A 20,576-nucleotide genomic window follows, 5' to 3' on the forward strand; every position below is an offset into this window, starting at 1 on the left:
AAATGACACCTAGACAACTCATTAGACAGTTCTACAGCAGTATGAGTAGTTGAAGTAAGCCTGTATGACCTTTTACTGTGCCAGCCTGCAGCAAAATGAATACAGAACCGCAATACTATATGTTGGCGCTTCATGGTCTAGAGAACATGCAACAGTGATGCACAAGGAAGGCCTCAGAAGGTCTATCTATCATTATTTGCATAGTTGATATGCAACACTTCATAGTAGCTAAGGGATTCAGCACGATTTTTGTCAGGGATGTGTCAGGAGGGAGGGTGCCCTCTACTGGTTTTATGGGCTAGTTTTTACATGCTGTCAGTGGTGGAAAAAGTTCTCACATGTTTTACTTAAGTAAAAGTATCAATACTGTCTGCAATATAGAAATACTCTGTTAGGCTGATCCCACATCAAAGTCAGTGTTGGGAAAGTTCAAGTTCACTTTCAAAATGAACTAGTTCAAGTTCAAGTTCAAAACTTCTAAAATGAACTAGTTCATTTCATAGTTCATAATTCTACATTTTGAACTAAAGTTCATGGTTCCCCAAAATGAACTAACTTAGTTCTTTTTTTAACCATAATATTTTTATACTTTTGGCAATTCAAAAAAAAAAAAAAAATGTTTAGACGTTGCTGCAAGCTATTATTTGTCAAAATTATTGACACAGCCCATATAGAACCACACACAGCAATAATTTCATCCAACTTAACATTGAGGTGCCCACAATATTTAGGTGCCCAGTGCCCAGTCTTCCTGCACCCTTATTGTGAAGGGCTGAAGGCAGAAGTTTCTAAACCTCGCGCACAGCATGTTTCCTCGTTGGTTAAAATAGCTGATCTACAAGCTCACGTTGTCTCGTGGATGCGACGCATTGTGAGCTTGCAGATCAGCTATTTTCGCTGTGCAACACACATATGACAAAGTAGTCAGGCTTTACTTGCGAGTTGCGACTCCGAGACGTAACGAGGAGGAGATTCACAGTGCTTCATGTGATGAAGCACCCACCCAGCTGAAGACAGCACCGCATATCAACGTTCACGAGGAGCTGCGTGCAGTGCGTGCTATTGGAACATGTGAATGAAAAGAGAGACGAGAGGACAGGCGACCGCGGAGGTGCGGACCGCCGCATGAACCGCCGCCGAACGCCGACGAACGCCGTTCACGGGCGTCAGAATGAACGCGTTCGACAATATCGTTCATCAAGCGAAAACAAAGAACGTTCAGTTCACGTTCGCCCAAAATATGAACGTGTTCATGAACGATCGTTCATTGAACGCGTTCGGGTACAACACTGATCAAAGTACCTATGAGAGTGGAATCCCCATTCCGCCAATGCATTTCAATGATAAGGGAGCGTTTTTTGGCAGAAATCCTCTGCTGGCATGAAACCGCTTCATTCACATTGAAATGCATTGGCGGAACGCGGATTCCACTCTCATAGGTATTTTGGTGTGTGGGCACTAGGGTGGATCTTAAATTACCTTTTTTTGATTTTCTTGAGTCTCACCCCCCAATTATGTTCCAATGTACAAAAAACTGCTTTGGTTAAAATTTGGTTGAATTTCAAGCATATTTAGAGGTAGCTCAATCAAGTCAAAGATTGTACATTTTATTGGTCAAAATCGAATTGCACTGCAGGCACATTTAAGTTATACATTACACATTATTCTTATACTAAGCACAGAAATTATATTTTTTAAGCTTACAAATCTAAACACAAATCTGATTACATGTTTGTCATATGTCAAACCAGAATTAATGTATTGTTGGAAATAGCAAAGCAAAGAATGACAATTTGCAATTTTTCATTTAATGTGCACAATGACATGTCTTTATTGCACACTCTTCAATCATACTCACAACACACAACAAGCACACAGCCCCACTTCCTTGTTTACCCCCAAAACCCCCGAAAGTCACTGCAGTATAGCAATTCAGTAGTTACTGATCAATTAAAGTTTGTTAACGGCTATCGGGATACTTGTGCCGATAGTCCTGCACAATTTGCAGCAAGTATTGGAGTTGGGACTCATCTTTAGTAATGAGACCACAATATTCTTGTATTAGGGCAACCCCACGCTCTGCATGATCATTGACAACATTCATCGCCTTCACTATAGCCAGAGCTTCTTGGTAGTCCTCCCTGGGCTCCCTCTCAAAGCACCTTGGAAAAAAAATTCAATGTTCTTCCTTGCAATTGTTTCAAGGTCAACAGTAATTCTCTTCATATGCCCCTGTTCACCATAAGTGATTGGAAAACTTTTGAGAAGCAGCTGGAAAACTTTTGAGAAGCAGCTTTAGACACCTCAGCATTTATTGTTGAACCGGATACCTCGCTGCCCGGTTCAGAGCCCATCATGCCCGTTGGATGGCAAAGGTTAATTATTGTATGAAGATCTGGATGTTTCATGGCCAATTCAAACTGACCTTCAGGGAAGAAAAAGCATGCATGGATTTGTGCATTTTTGCAGTTTGCAATTATGTGAAGGCATGGATGATGGCACCTGTTGCTGTCAGCGCTCCACTAAATGACTTGGCAGCTGTTAAAATCGTTCCTGGAATATTCATCAATAAATGCTGAGGTGTCTAAAGCTGCTTCTCAAAAGTTTTCCAATCACATATGGTATTTGGCTCCAGAGATCGTCGGACTTGCATTGTTTGACAGTCAAGTGAGCGCGCAAACGAAGAGGCTGATGGTGAGAGCCACGAAAGATGGAAATGAAGATCATGAACAGGGGCATATGAAGATAATTACTGTTGACCTTGGAACAATTGCAAGGAAGAACATTGAAGTGCTTTTCAAAATGATGGATCTCCCAGATGACTTCCTTGACGTTGATCCCGATGAGTGGGAGCCCAGGGTGGACTACCAAGAAGCTCTGGCTGTAGTGAAGGCGATGAATGTTGTCAATGATCATGCAGAGCGTGGGGTTGCCCTAATACAAGAATATTGTGGTCTCATTACTAAAGATGAGTCCCAACTCCAATACTTGCTGCAAATTGTGCAGAACCATCGGCACAAGTATCCCGATAGCCGTAATTAAACTTTAATTGATCAGTAACTACTGAATTGCTATACTGCAGTGACTTTCGGGGGTTTTGGGGGTAAACGAGGAAGTGGGGCTGTGTGCTTGTTGTGTGTTGTGAGTATGATTGAAGAGTGTGCAATAAAGACATGTCATTGTGCACGTTAAATGAAAAATAGCAATTTGTCATTCTTTGTTTTGCTATTTTCTACAATACATTAATTCTGGTTTGATATGACAAACAGATTTGTGTTTAGATTTGTAAGCTTAAAAAATATAATCTCTGTGCTTAGTATAAGAATAATGTATAATGTATAACTTAAATGTGCCTGCAGTGCAATTCGATTTTGACCAATAAAATGTACAAACTTTGACTTGATTGAGCTACCTCTAAATATGCTTGAAATTCAACCAAATTTTAACCAAAGCAGTTTTTTGTACGTTGGAACATAATTGGGGGGTGAGACTCAAGAAAATCTAAAAAAGGTAATTTAAGATCCACCCTAGTGGGCACCCTTACAAGCAAAAGTCCGGAATTAAAGTGTTGGCATCAACGTTTACTTAAAGTACCAAAAGTAAAAGTACAAAATGTTTGAAAATAGCAGATCTACAAGCTCACAAAATGTCACATCGCAACGTGTTGTGAGCTTGTAGAAAATAGGAATAAAATAGGGCTAATATATGTTTTGTAATATTATAATTTATATCTGCAAAGTAACTAAGTTTTCAAATAAATGTAGTGGAGTAAAAGTACAATATTGGATCCAATATGTAGTGGAGTAGAAGTAACAGTATTGGAAATTGAAATATATAGTACAAATACCTCAAAATTGTACTTAAGTACATTTCTTAAGTAAATGTACTTAGTTACTTTACACTACTGTCTGTATTCCATTTAACAATTCCACCACTGCACTTCTTGGCTCCCAAAATAACACGCATCAGTAATGAAACAACACACAACAACATACTGATGGACTCTTCGACACTGACTCTGGGGGAGCCCGGATTCAAACTGGGAACCCTTTGGGAACCCTCCTTGTTCTAATGACAGTTTCTCTACCCCTGAGCCAATGTCGCCCCTACTGATCAGCGCACTCACATGTATGGGATTAGCAAGAAACTCATGAAACATTGTAAAAACATTATTTTGCTGTACATCATATAGTATTGTATAAGGTATTGGGATTGCAGGTTTTTATACTGTAAGTAGTCTTTTCATGCTGTCATCTAGAATAGAACCATTTGCATAATCATGGTGCGGTACAGTACAATTACAGCCTGTCAGCTTTTATTATGGGTTGTTTTAGTGCATGCAAGAAACTAATAGTGCAAAATGCCCCCAATTCTAACGTGTTTGACTGTAGTTAGAGGATGGGTTGTGCTTTCAGAATAGAGCAGTCTATATGTCTCTTTTTTGCCTTAAGCAGAGCAAGCGGTGTGACATAAACAGTGATTCAACGTGAATTCTTTGTTGAGGGAAGCTTTTGAAGATGGCTCCGTGGTAGCTGTTGCAGTCTTCAAGTGTCAGTATTTAAGTGAGAGATTGAGAGCTTTGTTTGTGCACTCCCTGCCGTAGTTTGTTTGTTGCTGTTGGTGTCCTGATTCAGTCAGGGGCCTAGTGCAGAAATTAAGAGGAATTGAGTTTCCTGGCAATCTATGAGGAGCAGGGCTGACCAGAAGCGGTAATGAAGATTTAATCACCACTCAGCCTAACTGGAATCATGAAGCCAATTCATCATAATGTGCCATTAACATTAGCTGGAAAAAGACACATGCACACACACTAGGCACAGGCACGCGTGTGCATGCACGAGCATGAGTAAGGACGCAAACACAAACAAACACGTATTATGATTCTATATGCACAAACACAATTGGATGAAGAAACACTGAAAAAAAGAGGATCTATAGTCGCATAACACGAATGTATATGTTACAGTCAGTTTGGGTAACTCAGTGAGTTTTGTCGTTCATCCCACACACCCCTAACACCACCTGGATCAATTCACCTTGATAGTCTCTTATCAGCGCACCTGTGTAATTCTGCGTATTCACCATGAGATGGCGACAACAGCCATTCACTTGTGTAGTCGCTGACGTCACTCGTTTGCGACACCTCTTTTGTTGTTTATCTACTAGCCTAGCTCGGCTGCCTGATTATGGATCCCACTGGGAAAGATGGATGGAAACGGTATAGAGCTCTCGTTTTCAGTTATTGTCCACGACATTGCAAGCGGCGCGAAGGTCAGCGGACCTTGGTCCTGCTCTTCGCACCCGAGCGCCGCAGGCACGAGTGCCCGCGAAGAGCGGGCCAGGGAGTTACAAAGCCGTGGTGAATGCAATCGTTCTATTTATGCCCAGGCCGTAAGGCCTGGGCAAGCGCACGATAAACACAATGATAATTGGGTTTTGGTGCACCTCGCGCGGTCCAAGTGACTACAACGGAGCGCTCCCTACGTCCGGTTCAGCCAATCACAAGCTTCAAAAATGATTCCAGGGCGTGGTTATCCATCTTTCCCAGTGGGATCCATAATCACGCAGCTCGGCTGTGTTTAGCCATTAGCTTACTATGCCTAACTCTAACCCTAACCTTAACCTCTGTAAAACTATGCCTAACCCTAAAGCTCTGTCCAGACCGGCGAATTAGCGAAAGCGACGGAATAAGCGAACCAAAAAGGCGAAGAATTCGCGATTCGCCTTTTTCCATACACACCAAAAAGCGACGTGAATATGCGTATAATATTCGCTTAATTCGCCTAAAATACGAGGGGGTGATATCTGCCTGTAGTCACAGGAGAAAGGAGAAGAAAGGAGAGAGAGGAGAGAGGAGAACGAACGGGGAAACAAATAAAACAATGGAAACTACATCCTCAAGTGATGATGACCTGGCCGTGGTTGTTAGCCTATTAAATAATAAAAAGAAAAAGAAGAATAGAAGTCTTCACCGGCGCACACAACCCATCACATCACAGAATAGACAACACGCGTTCACCGTTCCTCCTCCGCTCCGTTCCCCCACAGACAGGCAGCTCGCAGCAGCGGTGGTGTAAAGTAACTGGAAGTACATTTACTTGAGTAGCCTGTACTTGTAGGTATTTGTACTTGAGTCCAATTCCCAGTACTTTCCTTCTACTCCACTACATTTCGGATCCTATTGTATTTAATACCCAGCGATTTATTTTAAAACATTAGTCTTTTTGCAGATATAGGCTAAATTAACAATAAAACATACATAAACCATGCTTTTACCAGTAGACATTCGAGTACTTTTTCCAAGCAGCCACACAGACGAGAGACACGGAAAAGCAATGCAAAGGGAAGGTCCCTCGACCTTGCTCTCTCTCTCTCTAGATAGAGTGAGCTTGATTTAATACAGAGAGAGAGAGGAGTTCATCAGCGAATGTTCGCTAAATTCGACACAAGGGCGAATAAAAAACAGATGCCTTTTTGCTTTTTTTAAATTCGCGTTTGGTGTGGATGCTTCCATTGACTTTATAAGGTTTTAAACAAAAGGCGAATTATACGCTAATTCGCTATTCACCAATTCGCCGGCGGTATGTACGGACGGACCTTAACCCTAACCTCCGTGGGGTGAGGCGCTATCATTCCTGCCGACGCTACGTTGTCGTTGTCGTTGTTGTGGATCAAAGCGACCGCTTGTTCCACCCCGCGCCGCACGACGAGCGCTCCTGTTCTCAATTTCACTGAAACTCAAAAAAACTGTGACATATACATGCATCAGGGCAACATTTGTTAAAGTCCTGGAGGAAGTGCATTTGCATAATGCAGTATTATAATTTGACTACATGGCAATTCCATTTTACATGTTTCACTGTAATTGTAATTGTGTATGATGATAAAACCAGAAACAAAGGGGCCCTTTTCAGAGCCGTATCAGTCAGGGATGAGCCAGTGGTCTATATTTATAGCATTTCTTTTTTCTTTTCCAAAGCGCTTGCAATGTTTGAAGTCACACTTTTAAACAAAGAAGCAGAGACAGTCATGCAAGGCACCAACCTGCTTGTCAGGAGCAGTTATAGGGTTCACTCTCTGTCTTGCTCAAGAACACATTGATAGGAGTGGTAATGGAATGGGCACCTCAACCGTCTGATTCTCAGACAACCTCTGGGGCGGATAAATACATCTCTATTGTTTTGTCAATTTCACTGAAACTCAAAAGAAACTGTGACATATACATGCATCAGGGCAGCACATTATTTCTACTTGCGTATGTATAGTTTATAGTTTATTTAGATACTTGAGGTTATGCACTACACATGCTGCTTGCTTTGACTCCAAGTGCTCAGCCAGGCACACAAGGAACAGAGGGTAGGGTACGCGCCGATGTGTGGGCTCTCTCGTATTTTCAAATCATTAGAGTCAAAAGGAGGGGACAGCAAGGCCAGTTAATGTGATGCCAAATGCATTCAGGGCTGCTGTTCATTACCAGGCGTGGCCATCGTTTTGTCTGCTTGCCACATGCCATGGCCATTTACTGGGGGAAAATAGACACAAATACAAGTACCTCGCTTCCATGTTCTCCCTGTAATAGGATGTCCATATATTTCCCTGCTCCCTGCATTGTGTGCAGCTGATATAATTTAGTTGCGCAACATGACTGTCATCATAAAGAAGGCCACCCCATTACACGGCTCCCTCCCCAATACAATGTCATGTAGCTCCACATAGATCTGTTGAGTGGTCTAAGTATGTTACATACATCTTCAACCCCTGTGCCAAACTCGGATCCATTTGTGATTTCTTTTCCTATCCTCTCAGCTCGTCTGCCACCCCCTACACCCGCTCCATTTCCTAATCCTCTTGACACCTCTCCTCACCTCCTCCGCTCATCGCTCCGCTCCTTTCTCCCCTTTACATCCGCCAGCCCTCCTAGTTTGGTCCCTCTCCATCATCGTTTATATGCATTCAGTCCATTTTCTACCAGGCCTGATGGCTCTCAGATGAGGCGTCCTTTTGGTTAGAACCCATAATGAAGACTGAAATACTATTTCCTGGGCGGCTACTGTGAGTTTTCTCCACCGAGCACTGCTGCAGAGTGATCGATGCTGCTGTTGTTGTTGTTGTTGTTGTTAAAAAAAGGCCTCCCAGTTTGCTCATATTGATGTGCCAGCTCGTCTCAGAGCCACAGACATCGCTAATGACTTATACAAAGATCTTCGGGTGGGAGAAAAGTCTTATCATTTGAATGTGAATCCTGCCTCCCCCTCACCCGTCATAGACATCCTGCCTAGTGTGCAGGACATGATAAAATGGGCCACATTATTGAAAGTACCACGGTGTTATTTGATTAGAACTTAATTGAGCAGAGTTGAGAACATTTGTTAAAGTCCTGGAGGAAGTGCATTTGCATAATGCAGTATTATAATTTGACTACATGGCAATTCCATTTTACATGTTTCACTGTAATTGTAATTGTGTATGATGATAAAACCAGAAACAAAGGGGCCCTTTTCAGAGCCGTATCAGTCAGGGATGAGCCAGTGGTCTATATTTATAGCATTTCTTTTTTCTTTTCCAAAGCGCTTGCAATGTTTGAAGTCACACTTTTAAACAAAGAAGCAGAGACGGTCATGCAAGGCACCAACCTGCTTGTCAGGAGCAGTTATAGGGTTCACTCTCTGTCTTGCTCAAGAACACATTGATAGGAGTGGTAATGGAATGGGCACCTCAACCGTCTGATTCTCAGACAACCTCTGGGGCGGATAAATACATCTCTATTGTTTTGTCAGAGCCAAACATCCATTCACATTCAGTGTTGGAAATTGTATTATGCACATGACCTTCAAAATCAGATTTTAGGCAAGCTGTTACACCACAGCAAAGATGAACTCAACTCAGCCCAGTGTACTGTAAGCCTACTTAGCCATGTTAAAGATTGGGCTGTCTGTGCAGTGCTGGAGGATTTTCATCAACTGTCGTCATTCACTTACAGATGTGTTAATTGTGATTGCTGCCAATTACACTGCTTAATCTATTTTAAAATTGCTTTAGAAAGCCACCGCTAATAGGGTCAGAGAATGCATAATGAGGATCATGGATTTCATGAAATTCTTTTTTCTTTTTTTTCCCCCCAAGCTAAAAATGTGTGAAATGGTAACCCCAAAACTATAAGTGAATATCAGAGTTTGCATACAGTATGTTAATAACACTTTAACATGGCTTATTTGTTAAAGAACAGGAGGTTATGGAATAATACAATTTAGTTTTAGCTTATATAGAAAATGAGCTCTGTCTTTCTATGAGAATGTCTGTAGGAACGGACATTGTTTTCTGTCTTAGCATCCACAGTCATTTGTAATTCATGGAGCAATATCACACAGTAAAATCCTCAATGTTAATTTAACTCTGAGAGGGCGGTAAATGACATGCTAAGTAAAATTAACACTGAGACTTTTATTGTTTGTTTTATGCTACGCTAGAATTTTCTCATTACTTTTTCTGAACCATCCTCTGTGGGCTCCTTGTAAATGCAAGTAATTGTGCATAAAGGATATTCCACTCTTGTGGAATAATTGTCTACTGATATATTATGGGGTGAATATTCGTGAAGTGGGACAATTTAACCTTCGTCATTTGTAGTTTTGCATGTACGTACATTCTAAAAATATAAATTATTCCTGTGGCACTCAAAAGAAGATTATGCTAGTTTAACAATTTGGAGTAACTCACATGAAGTACCGAGACTACAGTAATGTGAAAGTGTCCCACTTTACTTAATATGTAAAGCTGCACTGCATGGTAAGATGTAAATAGAAGTAGATAAAGACAGAGAGGAGAGGAGTGAAAGGTATGGGTATGTAAAGACTACATTTTTGCTGGGGTCTTATCAGTATCACCTTTTTTTTCTGAAGATTACATAGCAGAGGAATACAATCTGTCTGCCTCCATATCTTGTTCCTCTCTTTACCAGCTCATCGTTTATCTTCTTTCGGTGCGTTCCCTTCTCTTCACATGTTAGCTTTTTTTGTCTCTGTACCTAAGCTTGTCTTGACATTTTTCTCTGCATGTGTCTGTCTGTCTGTCTGTCTGTCTGTCTGTCTGTCTGTCTGTCTGTCTGTCTGTCTCTTTGTCCCTGAGCGTGACAGTAGAGCTGCGTGTTGTTGCTATGGGAGTGACAGACAGGCGTTATGTCAGTGTGCCTGGATCATCTTGGGTGCATCAGGGCAGATAAGCTTTCACTTGTTTTTGCTCATTCAAACGGCAAGCTGGTTTATCGCTGTGCTCCAGGTGGGATGAGATAAGGGTGCCGCATCCTTCCAGGAATCAGGTGGTCATGTAAAAAAAAATGAACCGAGCAAGACATCTTGGCACGTGCAACATGCATGCTTGCTACTGTATGTGCAGACGTAGAAAAACTCATGCATCCAGGGAGGCACATATACTGTAGTGTAATAGTAGTCAGTAGTCATTCTGATATTGTTGGTGATAATGGAAACTTTGGGATCTGATGCTGGCCTACCACTTTGACCCTCAGCATTACTGAATCTCAAAGTGAGCTCTGGCCTCCGGGGACCCCCAGAGGTTCTTGAGGAGGTTCTAGGGTGTCCCCTATTTTACTTTTTGTTGTTGAAAATAGCTAGCCTTGTTCAGCTAGACTCTATCTGCCATTGCTAACACAAGGCAGCAGAGGTGATATTGTCTGGCAATGCGAGGCTAGAAAATAGCCAATCTACAAGCTTGCAATGTATTATAGCGGGTCATATCAATATCATCAATATTTTCTGAGCTTGTAGATCTGCACTTTTCGTTTGACAAATCATTACAACATGTTATCTTAAGGGGTTGTATCCCTGGCACACAATCTTGACATGGAACAAATTTGTGACATGGACATAATTTGAGAACCACCATTGCTCTACAGTTTCCTTACAAAACAAACTGCTCAGTCTTGAATGCAGAGAACTTCAACACATTCTCCAACATCTACAGGATCTTGTTTCTGGATTTCATCTCTGCCTTCAACACTACTTTTTCTGAGTTGCTCCACAGCAAGATAACCCTCCTAGCTGTAACCTCCAGTACCTGTCAATAGAACACTAGCTTCCTGACAGGCAGGAGGCTGGGGCCCCCCCATTTGTCTGACCCCGTGTCTATCAGCCCCCAGGGCTGTGTTCTCTCTCCCCTCACTCTACTGTGCATCATCCATCCATCCATCTTCAACCGCTGATCTGGAATCGGGTCGCGGGGGTAACAGGTCCAACAGAGATTTCCAGAGGTCCGTTTCCAGTGCAACATTAGCAAATTCATCCTGGGGGATCCCGAGGCATTAGAGTGGAGATATAATCCCACCATCTAGTCCTTGGCCTGACTCGAAGGAAAATAAAATAGTCTTTAAATGTTTAAACTGTTCATGATTTTGCCGGGGACACCCTGGAACCACCTGTAGGACCCCTGGGGGGTCCCTGGACCCCACTTCGAGAAGCAGTCCTCTACATGAATGACTACACCTCCACACAGACACTCACCGTGACGGATGGAAACCTCATACTGCATGTCTAAAACTGTAACTTTTCATTTGATTCAAATTCAAAAGTACCCCCAAAATTACTGATCTACAAGCTCAAAGCATGACATGAGGCGATGCGTAATGATCTTGTAGATCTATTCGATATTTTGCTACTTTTCTGTGACATAGTATTATGACAAAGTAGGGCATTCATTTACGAAACAAAACGGTTGAAATATGGAGAATTGGAGATAGCCTATACAAGGTTTCTGCCTGACTGCAACAAAAGGACACAGCTATAGGCTACAATGTGTGTGACCTTCCACCGAAGAGAGGTGGAACATTTTGTAGCCTGGTACAGTATATGCTCATAACCACCTTGAGCTCATCATTAACAAGAAAGAGAAAATGCTGATTGATATCATCCCCCTGTCCTTTTCATGTCAATTTGTTAATATACAGTTGACATATACTGACAAATATATACAGTATTAAAAAAACGAAGAAAAAAAAACTTCTTGTTTATTCGATTAACCTTCAAGATTAAGTCAGTCATTGCTTCTCAATATCAGTTTGGATATATTTTCAGTTAATTGTCCAGCCCTGTAAAGCCCAGCAGAAATGCCCATCCTTAACTTCTACCCAGCCATCATGAAGAGTGTTCTGATCTCCTTCCTCACTGTCTGCTTCCTTCTTCACTCTCCAAGACCGGTTAGCAACATCTAGAAGCTCTGCACAGAAAAAAAATCATTGTCTGCTCCTGGCAATCAATGATCTTGCATGTCTATGGCAAAGAAGAAGACCTGGCGAGACCTTAACTGATCACACCAACGCACGCACGCATGCACACATGCATGTTCACTCGCACGCACACAACACACATTTGTATTACTATACTCAACATTTTATATCTAGTAATACAATTTTAGGTGTTCCGCCGCATGCATCTACAACAGCCATAACTCTAACACCAACCATTCATCCCACAATCCCTAATTCTGACTTCTCAGCCTAACCCCAATCTGAATCTGATCCTATAATTGTGAGCCTATCTCTATTTTCTCTCTTTTCTTTTCCATTTTTCTTGTGAGGACCAAGAAAATTGTCCACACAATGCCTAATGTTACTATAATTGTGGGCTCATTTGGCCTTCACAATATAGTTATACAAGTACACACACACGCACGCACGTGTGCGCGTGCACACACACACACACACACACACACACACATACACAGTCAGTCAGCGAGTCGGATCCATAGGGACCTACAGTAGGTCAATATAGGAGTCTCACTGGCATGAGATGTAAACAGCTGCCAGATGGAAGTGGCAGCTAGGAAACTGGAGACGCATAATAGTTGAGACCATGGATTTGCTTCTTAATGAGGCAGCATATAGATCGCCCCGTTTTTAGGTGGTACAGTAATTGAGACCATTGTTTGGGTACAAATGCAGGACTGTTTGATTCCGTCCCTTTAGCGTATCCAGGAGGTTTCAGAGTCCCATTAAAGATGGTTAATTTAATGTGTCAGGCACTCTGTCGATAGCTGTCCATGTTGCCTGTGTGGGTTTAAAACGACCACATTGCAAAGCCTCATTAGCTCAATATTCTTTGTGTTGTGGGAGGGTTCAAAAAGTTATTTTTTTCGTTTTTATTGATTCATGCACTGTATTTGAGCTGACATCCTATATGCAGGGACTACTAACTTCCCTATACTGTATGTCTGTTTTGGCTTGTTAAATTTACTCTGAAGAGTTTGAACCTCATTGAACAAAATGGATCCACATGCGTGGCAAGAGTACACCATCGAAAACTTTAAGCGAAAAATATTAAACGATGATAACAAATGGAAAAATGGAAAAAACACCAAGTTGCATTGAAGAAATGGTAATGGTTAAAAAAGAAGGAAAAAAATCAATATGTCATCCAGGTATTTTTTAGCACCTCTTCAGAAACGTTTTCTCAGGCGAACTGTCGAATCAATAGAAATCTCTGTTTTCACGTTTCTGTTCGGTGAAAGGAAGAGGAGAGAAGACAAGACAAGAGGTGCTTTAGCACCTGCATGCTAATGTCTCTGGCAGGCAGAAATAATGAAATAGAACATAATGTATCGTTGCTGTTGGGCGGAAGTAGTTTTCAGGAAATGGGGAAAAAACAGAGTTCCAATGGATAGTATTTAGGATAGGATAGGATATTTACAATCTCTTGTTTTTCATTGGTTAAAAATGTATAAAACCCACAGACTGACTTGACAACTTTCAACCTAGTGTCCCTGTCATCGTAGCCCAAAATGTTTTTCGCTACTTTTTGCGCGACACTGTCATATAACATAGTGTAATATTGCATTCATTTAGGAAAGGTAAAACATAAAAAATGACGCAATATGGAGACATGTGTCCATTTCGGCTCAAGAAGGATGATATTTCCTGTTGTCGGGCGGCCTTTGAGAGCTGATGTAAACACTTCAAAGTCCAAGTGCAAGGTTGCTTTATTGTTACGTCTTGTACAGGCACATAAGAGTATTTTATTTGTACGTTGTGCAATAGCAGCATTAATAATACTACTAATAAAACATGTTGTCCCATTGCTTAAGGTGCTTGAAGGTGGTGCGTGCACGGCTCTTACTCCTAGGTTGTTATCTATTATAAACATAACCTACTGTACGTGAGTGTTAAACCTCTCTACAAGTTTCTCTAAAACAAAGCAAAGACAGTAGTGTCGGACACGTGGACACATTTCAATGGCCACTTTGTCATTGCCTTTGCTTTGTCTTTCTTCAGTATGTACATTATGGGATTGGCTTTACTGGAGGTATTGATATCTAATGTCTGAGCCACAGCTATATTGAAATGAAAGGTAGTTAAGGGCCCTGAAGCTCAATTTATTCTTTGCACGACAAGAATCAAACTACACATCACACCGTGTCTCACAACGTTCTGAGTTTTGAGTACTGTCTTCAACATACTGTCATACTTCAACTCGCAGACAGCGTTAGCACAACTGTTGTGCCAACGCTGTCTGCGAGCACGTGTACAGATGTGCCATTTCAACTCTTCCGTGTTTATTTACTGCTTGTTTCCACAGGTGTCTTTCCCTGTTTTGCCTTTTTATGGAGAATGGAGCGTATTTTTGCAGAAACTCGCAAATGGCAAGAAACCACTCCAGTCCAATTGAAAAGCAGAATCCATCTTCAAATGTAGACTTAAACTTCAAAGTCAGAGAAGGTCATAAAAATAGCAAAAATAGCTGATCTACAAGCTCAATGTTCTGCAAATCCACTGAAAATCTACTGTCTTGCCAATGCCAGGAAATGTGCAGTTTTGAAATGGCACATCAGTAAACATGAAAGTGAATAGTGATCAGGGACGTGCAGAGACTTTTAGAGGGGCACTTTTGGTGAAATTAATAAAAATAGCCGCTCTCCAATCTCACAACGCCTGCCTAAATACATTCTCGACAAAATCAACTGTACTGTAGATTTAGTCGACTAAACGTAGACTAAAACTAAAACTTTCAGATGACTAAAATGTGACTAAAACCACATTAAATTGTATTCAAAAGACTATGACTAAAACTAACTAAATAAATAAATCCTGTCAAAATCAACACTGCTTAAGACATGTGTGACAGACATATGAACTGACCAACCATAGACATCCCCAGTCCAACCATGGACCAACCACATGCTACTGCTATAGCCCCAGCCAGAGGCTTGCCCTTGTTTTTAAAGTGAGATTAGTGGAGATGTAGTGTGTGACCTTGTCAGTTCTCTGCGCCAACCACCCCAGACCCCACCACAACTTCCTCCCTCATGTGTGAAGTCCCTTGAAGTAGAATTATTCCTCTTTAGTGTTGTTCTTACAAGGTATAGGGACTCCCAGAGAGGCAGAGAGAGCAAACGGTGCCCTCCTGAGAACAAAGCCACTCAGGAGGAAAATAGCCCCACGTGAGGCAGGCCGATGCCTCCATCAATTGCAGCATGTATGCACTCACACACACGCATCACGCACACACATGCACACACACGCATCATGCACGTGCGCACGCACGCACACGCGCATGCACGCACGCACACATGCACACATGCACGCACACACACACGCACGCACGCACGCACGCACGCACGCACGCACGCACGCACGCACGCACACACACACACACACACACACACACACACACACACAGACAAAACAACATTCCCTTGCATTGTGTTCTTTTATATTTAAAGTTCACTGTATATTTGAGTCTATGCATTGGCTTAATATTTGGGCCCTATCTGTAGTTTTAACCTATTTAATATGACGTTATGGTAATATGGAAAAACTATTGTATTGTTTATTCTGTTTAACTGTATTACTCAAAAGTCCATGTATTCAGACAGAGCCAACCTTGTGTTAATCACTACTGATTGCCGCATTCCAGAGGCTGTTGCGTGCAGAACAGGGTAATTAGCGTATTACGGAGGTAGCCCTCGCTACCTCTGTCTGCTTCCCTGTCGTTGCCATTTATGACTCTGAGGAAGATGCAGTATTGTAGGAACGAAACGTCAGTCATCCTCTATTTACACTAGCACCTAAATAAAAGAGGCTTTAATTGTCCGAGCTGCTCCTCTTCAACTCTTATCTTCCTGTCAGTTACAATCTAATCCATTATAGCCCCTCGTTGTCAAATCGAATCCAATTCTTAATATAGACACAGTTAAGCTACATTAAGTACATACACGCATGTAAATGTATAGCACATAAATTCCCATCATCTTAGCAGGAAGCATGCATTGTGATCAGGCTAATCTTGATATCAGTGACATACAGGCAGCGCTGTAGATAAAAAGCCATAACGCGCACATTGTGTGATTAACACAGCATGGGACAAGCCAGGGTATGGGCTCCATTTTACTGTAGAGTTAGATAATACTGTTTCTGTACGCCCACATAAGAAGGAAAATATAATTCACTGGCAGTCTGCAGCAAGTTGTGAAACGGTATGGCCCTGTAAACTGCAAGACTGCGCAGGAATATACCCACAGGATCAGAAGCGCTGCATTTTTTTGGGTTATGAAAAACAAAAGACACTGATCGCTGATAACAAGATATTTCTCTTCCCCTGATGAATGTGACTCATCTCACTGCCTTGTTCGTCTTTGTTCCATTGATCCTTTCACTGTTGTTTGCCTGTGTTGCATTTACCACCTGGTGAATGCTATCATCGCGGCATCCATTGTGTTTCCCGACTTCTTCTGTCATCTGTCTCTGTCATTTTAAGTTGGCACACAAGCCAGACGGAATCCAATTTGGTGGAGTGGATTAACAGAACATAAATTAGCATCAATGATTGAGAATATTTCCTTTCTTTGTGGGCTCCCGCCTGCTGGTACTCTAATCTACAGTATGCTTTTGTGAGCACATGCGCCACCCCATTCATGGAAGATTTCATTACAAAAAGTTATACAGTACATCCACTTAAATAAAACAAATAACAGGAGTTCATAGTGGATCATTCCACCCTGCAAAATGTTAGCCTTCCATAAACAAATCTTTTAGATGTACAGATAACTTCAAAGGCATTCCACTAGAATCTTTTTACATTTAAGTTGCTTTTTAATCCCATTATACATGATCTCAGCAGTACTGGCATCTTGTTATTGTTCCATGCTAAATCCAAAAGAGCATTCAAGTGCAGCAAAATACTGCATGAGTCTTACTATTTCATAAGGCTAACAGCTTTTTATAACGCTTTTTAGTCCAGCACAAGCCCTAGTAAAAAGAAAGAAAATCATATGTCATATGTGGCTGCCTGGGCATGGGCGTGGGCTCATGATGCTCTGAGTTGTTCTTTGTGGAAGCAGCCATAGCTGAATGGTTAGAATCCATGCCTAGGGCTCCGGAGGTCCCAGAGGTCCCAGGTACGATTCCAGCTCCAGCTATGTGTCGAAGTGTCCTTGAGCAAGACACCTAACCCCTAAACTGTTCCCCTCTCCTGCGCTCCTTGTGGGCAGCACTCAGCTGGGTTAAGCTGAAACTGAATTTCCCCTGTGGGCGAATATAGGTAATTGTTATTATTATTATTATTAGGTTTAAGACCATCCTAACAGGGGGTGTGGCTATTTCAAACTAACAGGAGATAGGCATAGGTACACAGCATCTTTTTGTTAAATATCACATCCACTGAAAGTATGGTTTTGCAGCACAGACAGTGCAAGTCACACTTGTATATACTAGTAAAAAAAAAAGTTTGATTTGATCATTGCACAATGGTGTATGAAAGCATTGATTGATCCAAAATACTCAATAGTCAGTATTGAGTGAATAAAGATAACTTGCGTCAAAACCTTACTCAGTGAACAAAAGAGTAAAGGTCCCCAGCACAACCTTATTTTTTTCCCTTTTCTTTTCACTTACTGTACTTTCCGCTTCATTGTCTCAGACATTGCTTTGGAGAGCACAGTAGTGTATGTCTGTGGGCGGTGTGTGGGTATGGGTGCTCAGTGTAGCAGCAAGGGCAAGACTGTCCTGTAGAAAAAAGGTCCGCAGTTTGGCCTTGAGAGATCGCTCTCGGTGTGTCGGCTCTTCGGAAATCTTTGTCCAGCTATCATCAGCAGCACTGATAAATAATCTAAAATAACCTTCGCCCTCACAACGCAAGACATGGCCCAAAGGGTTTGTGGTGTGGAAAGAGACTCGTGAAGCCACAGTTTGGGTTTGTACAGCGGAATATACAGAACTGCGGTGGAGTAGAAGCAATTTTTTTGGGGCATTGTTTCCCTATAAAGTTGACCTTCCTGTGAAGACATTCAATGCTCAATGTCTACACTTTTTTTTTTTTTTTCCTAAGGTCTACACCTTATTTCCTTCTACCTCTGATCTTCCTCTTCCCTCTTATCCCTCCGAATCATCATCATCATCATCATCATCATCATCCTCATCCTCCTCCTCATCATTCTTCTCATCATCACAATCATCACCATCGTTATCATCATTACAACCCTTGCATCTAAGAATGAATTTGTCACCATTGTGGCTAAAAGCAAGCAATAACGCTGCATGCTTCTCTCCCTCTCTCTCGCACTCTCTTGCTGCCGGTTGGAGATTGAATAGAGGGTCCTGATGGCATGCTAATGGCCTCCACTTGTTGCCTTGGTGACCGCGGCTCAAGTGTTTGTACGACCAGTGCAGTGTCCGATCGTGCCACAAATTGAGACACAAAGTATCAGATACGATGATTAGTTCAGTCATGGTTAAGCCCCTCCCGTGATTCCACTGAACAACAATTGATTGTTTAATTATGTCGGTGATAAGTTTGATGATGAGATGCTTTGTACCTTTCTTTTTCATCGCAGTGACGTGCCTCTGCTGCAAATTATTTCCTCCTCACGCTTTCTCTCCTTTTCTCTCCCCTCCCCTCCCCTCCTCTGCTTATTTGATTCTTTCATCCACTCAGCTGGCGACTTGGGATTTCACCCGTGGCTTGAATGGCAGCCTAAAGGAGAATCGGATCGAGAGTGGGATGCAGGGAGTAACACTAAAGATTGTAACACTGCTGGTAAGTCTTCTGAGTTCACTATGTCTATTAACACTTGACCTGTGTATAAGCAAACAACTGAGTACACGCATGCACATTAGCATATTCATGAGACTTACAGTCCAGCTCATATCGACCGCTAAACACAGTTTTCAAGCGTCTGTGCTTCAAGAAGTTTAATGAGATCAAAATCAAATAAAACACACAAATGTATTTTGTAAGCCTGTTCTAACCGAAACGATTTGAAAGAGCATTAGAGTTCCCCCAGCCCCAGTTCATCGAACCCAGTTTAAATTGGACATCTTGGTCCAATTTAAAATGGGTTCAATGAGCTTTTATACAATCTGCAGGCCAGGCTTATCACAGGTGAATGGAAGACAGATAAAGGGCAATACACAATCCTGAAGCACCAGACCGCTCTTTATCCACTCAACACCGCTTGGTCACAGTCTCTGGTCATTTCTCCTTGGCGAGTGGGATTTCTAAGATCCTCTTCTACCATCTCGCCCTGTGAATCTACAGCATCAAGAAGCCATTAAATTTGACGCCGCAGCACTGCGGCTTATCCTTTACTCCGCTAGTTCCACAAGCAACAGTTTCTGACCCCTGTTCTCTTCCCCAGCACCGCTTTCTCTTTCCCTCTGCCTTCATCTCTCTCTCTCTCTCTCTCTCTCTCTCTCTCTCTCTCTCTCCCTCTCTCTCTCTCTCTCTCTCTCTCTCTCTCTCTCTCTCTCTCTCTCTCTCTCTCTCTGTTCATCCTCTTCTTCACACATGATTTACCTGCACCATATTTATTCACATAAGTTCTGCTCGGCTCCCCCTCGGCTGTGCCGTTTAATCAAGTCGTTTTCCCAAGCCCGCTTTCACAGCCCACCCCCCTCTCTTTTTCTTGCTCTGTCCCCTTCATCTGCAGGTCTTCTCTATCTATCTCTCTCCCTCTCTCTCTCTCTCTCTCTCTCTCTCTCTCTCCCTCCCTCTTTTTTTGTGTGGCTCTTTCTCTCACACACTCTCCCTCTCTTCCACCCGTTTAATTCCACCCTGACAATTTCAGCCCATAAAGAAGAAGACATGCTTGGGTGCAGTAAATTTACAGTGGCAATTTCGGGCTTATGAAGCATCACCGGGCCCCATGGCGCCACGTGTTACAGGTCAACAGTCACCCACAAAACTCTTTTTTTTAAATATATAAATGAAGATGGAGATTCACTTGGAGCACCACAGATGCTCTTAATAAAGGTGTCACCCCCCCACCCCTCCCCTCCCCCACCCCTCTACCTGAGTTTTAAAGATGACGGAATGTATCCTCACTGCAGTTGTCGATCAGATGCAGAGGAGATTATGGAGCACCATGACAAATAGTGCGTTCGTGATTAAGTACACCGCACTGTCTTCCGAGGCCCGAGGATAAATGAGAGGGCTCGGAGACAAAAATGCACACACCGTTCACATCGCTCAGCATTATCCTTGTGACCATAATGCCTCGAGCTTACTCGCCAGAATAATATACTCTGCTCAAACTACTCATTGAGTAATGCATTCCCCAAAAGCTGAACGCCCCTTCTC

At 42.3% G+C, this 20,576-nt stretch overlaps 1 protein-coding gene across 1 annotated transcript in view; it reads left to right on the forward strand.

Moving 5' to 3' along the window:
• Positions 1-20,576, forward strand: part of grid1a (glutamate receptor, ionotropic, delta 1a) — a gene marked incomplete at both ends in the record, with an annotated part of 460,593 nt that overhangs the window by 407,661 nt on the left and 32,356 nt on the right. The window contains one exon of the mRNA XM_080739942.1: positions 18,933-19,034. Within this exon, the coding sequence (XP_080596068.1) occupies positions 18,933-19,034 (102 nt within the window). The remainder of the gene's footprint in view (positions 1-18,932; positions 19,035-20,576) is intronic.

The sequence above is a fragment of the Nannobrachium achirus genome (assembly GCF_963921795.1).
Source record: "Nannobrachium achirus genome assembly, chromosome: 13".
In the NCBI taxonomy this organism is placed as follows: Eukaryota; Metazoa; Chordata; class Actinopteri; order Myctophiformes; family Myctophidae; genus Nannobrachium; species Nannobrachium achirus.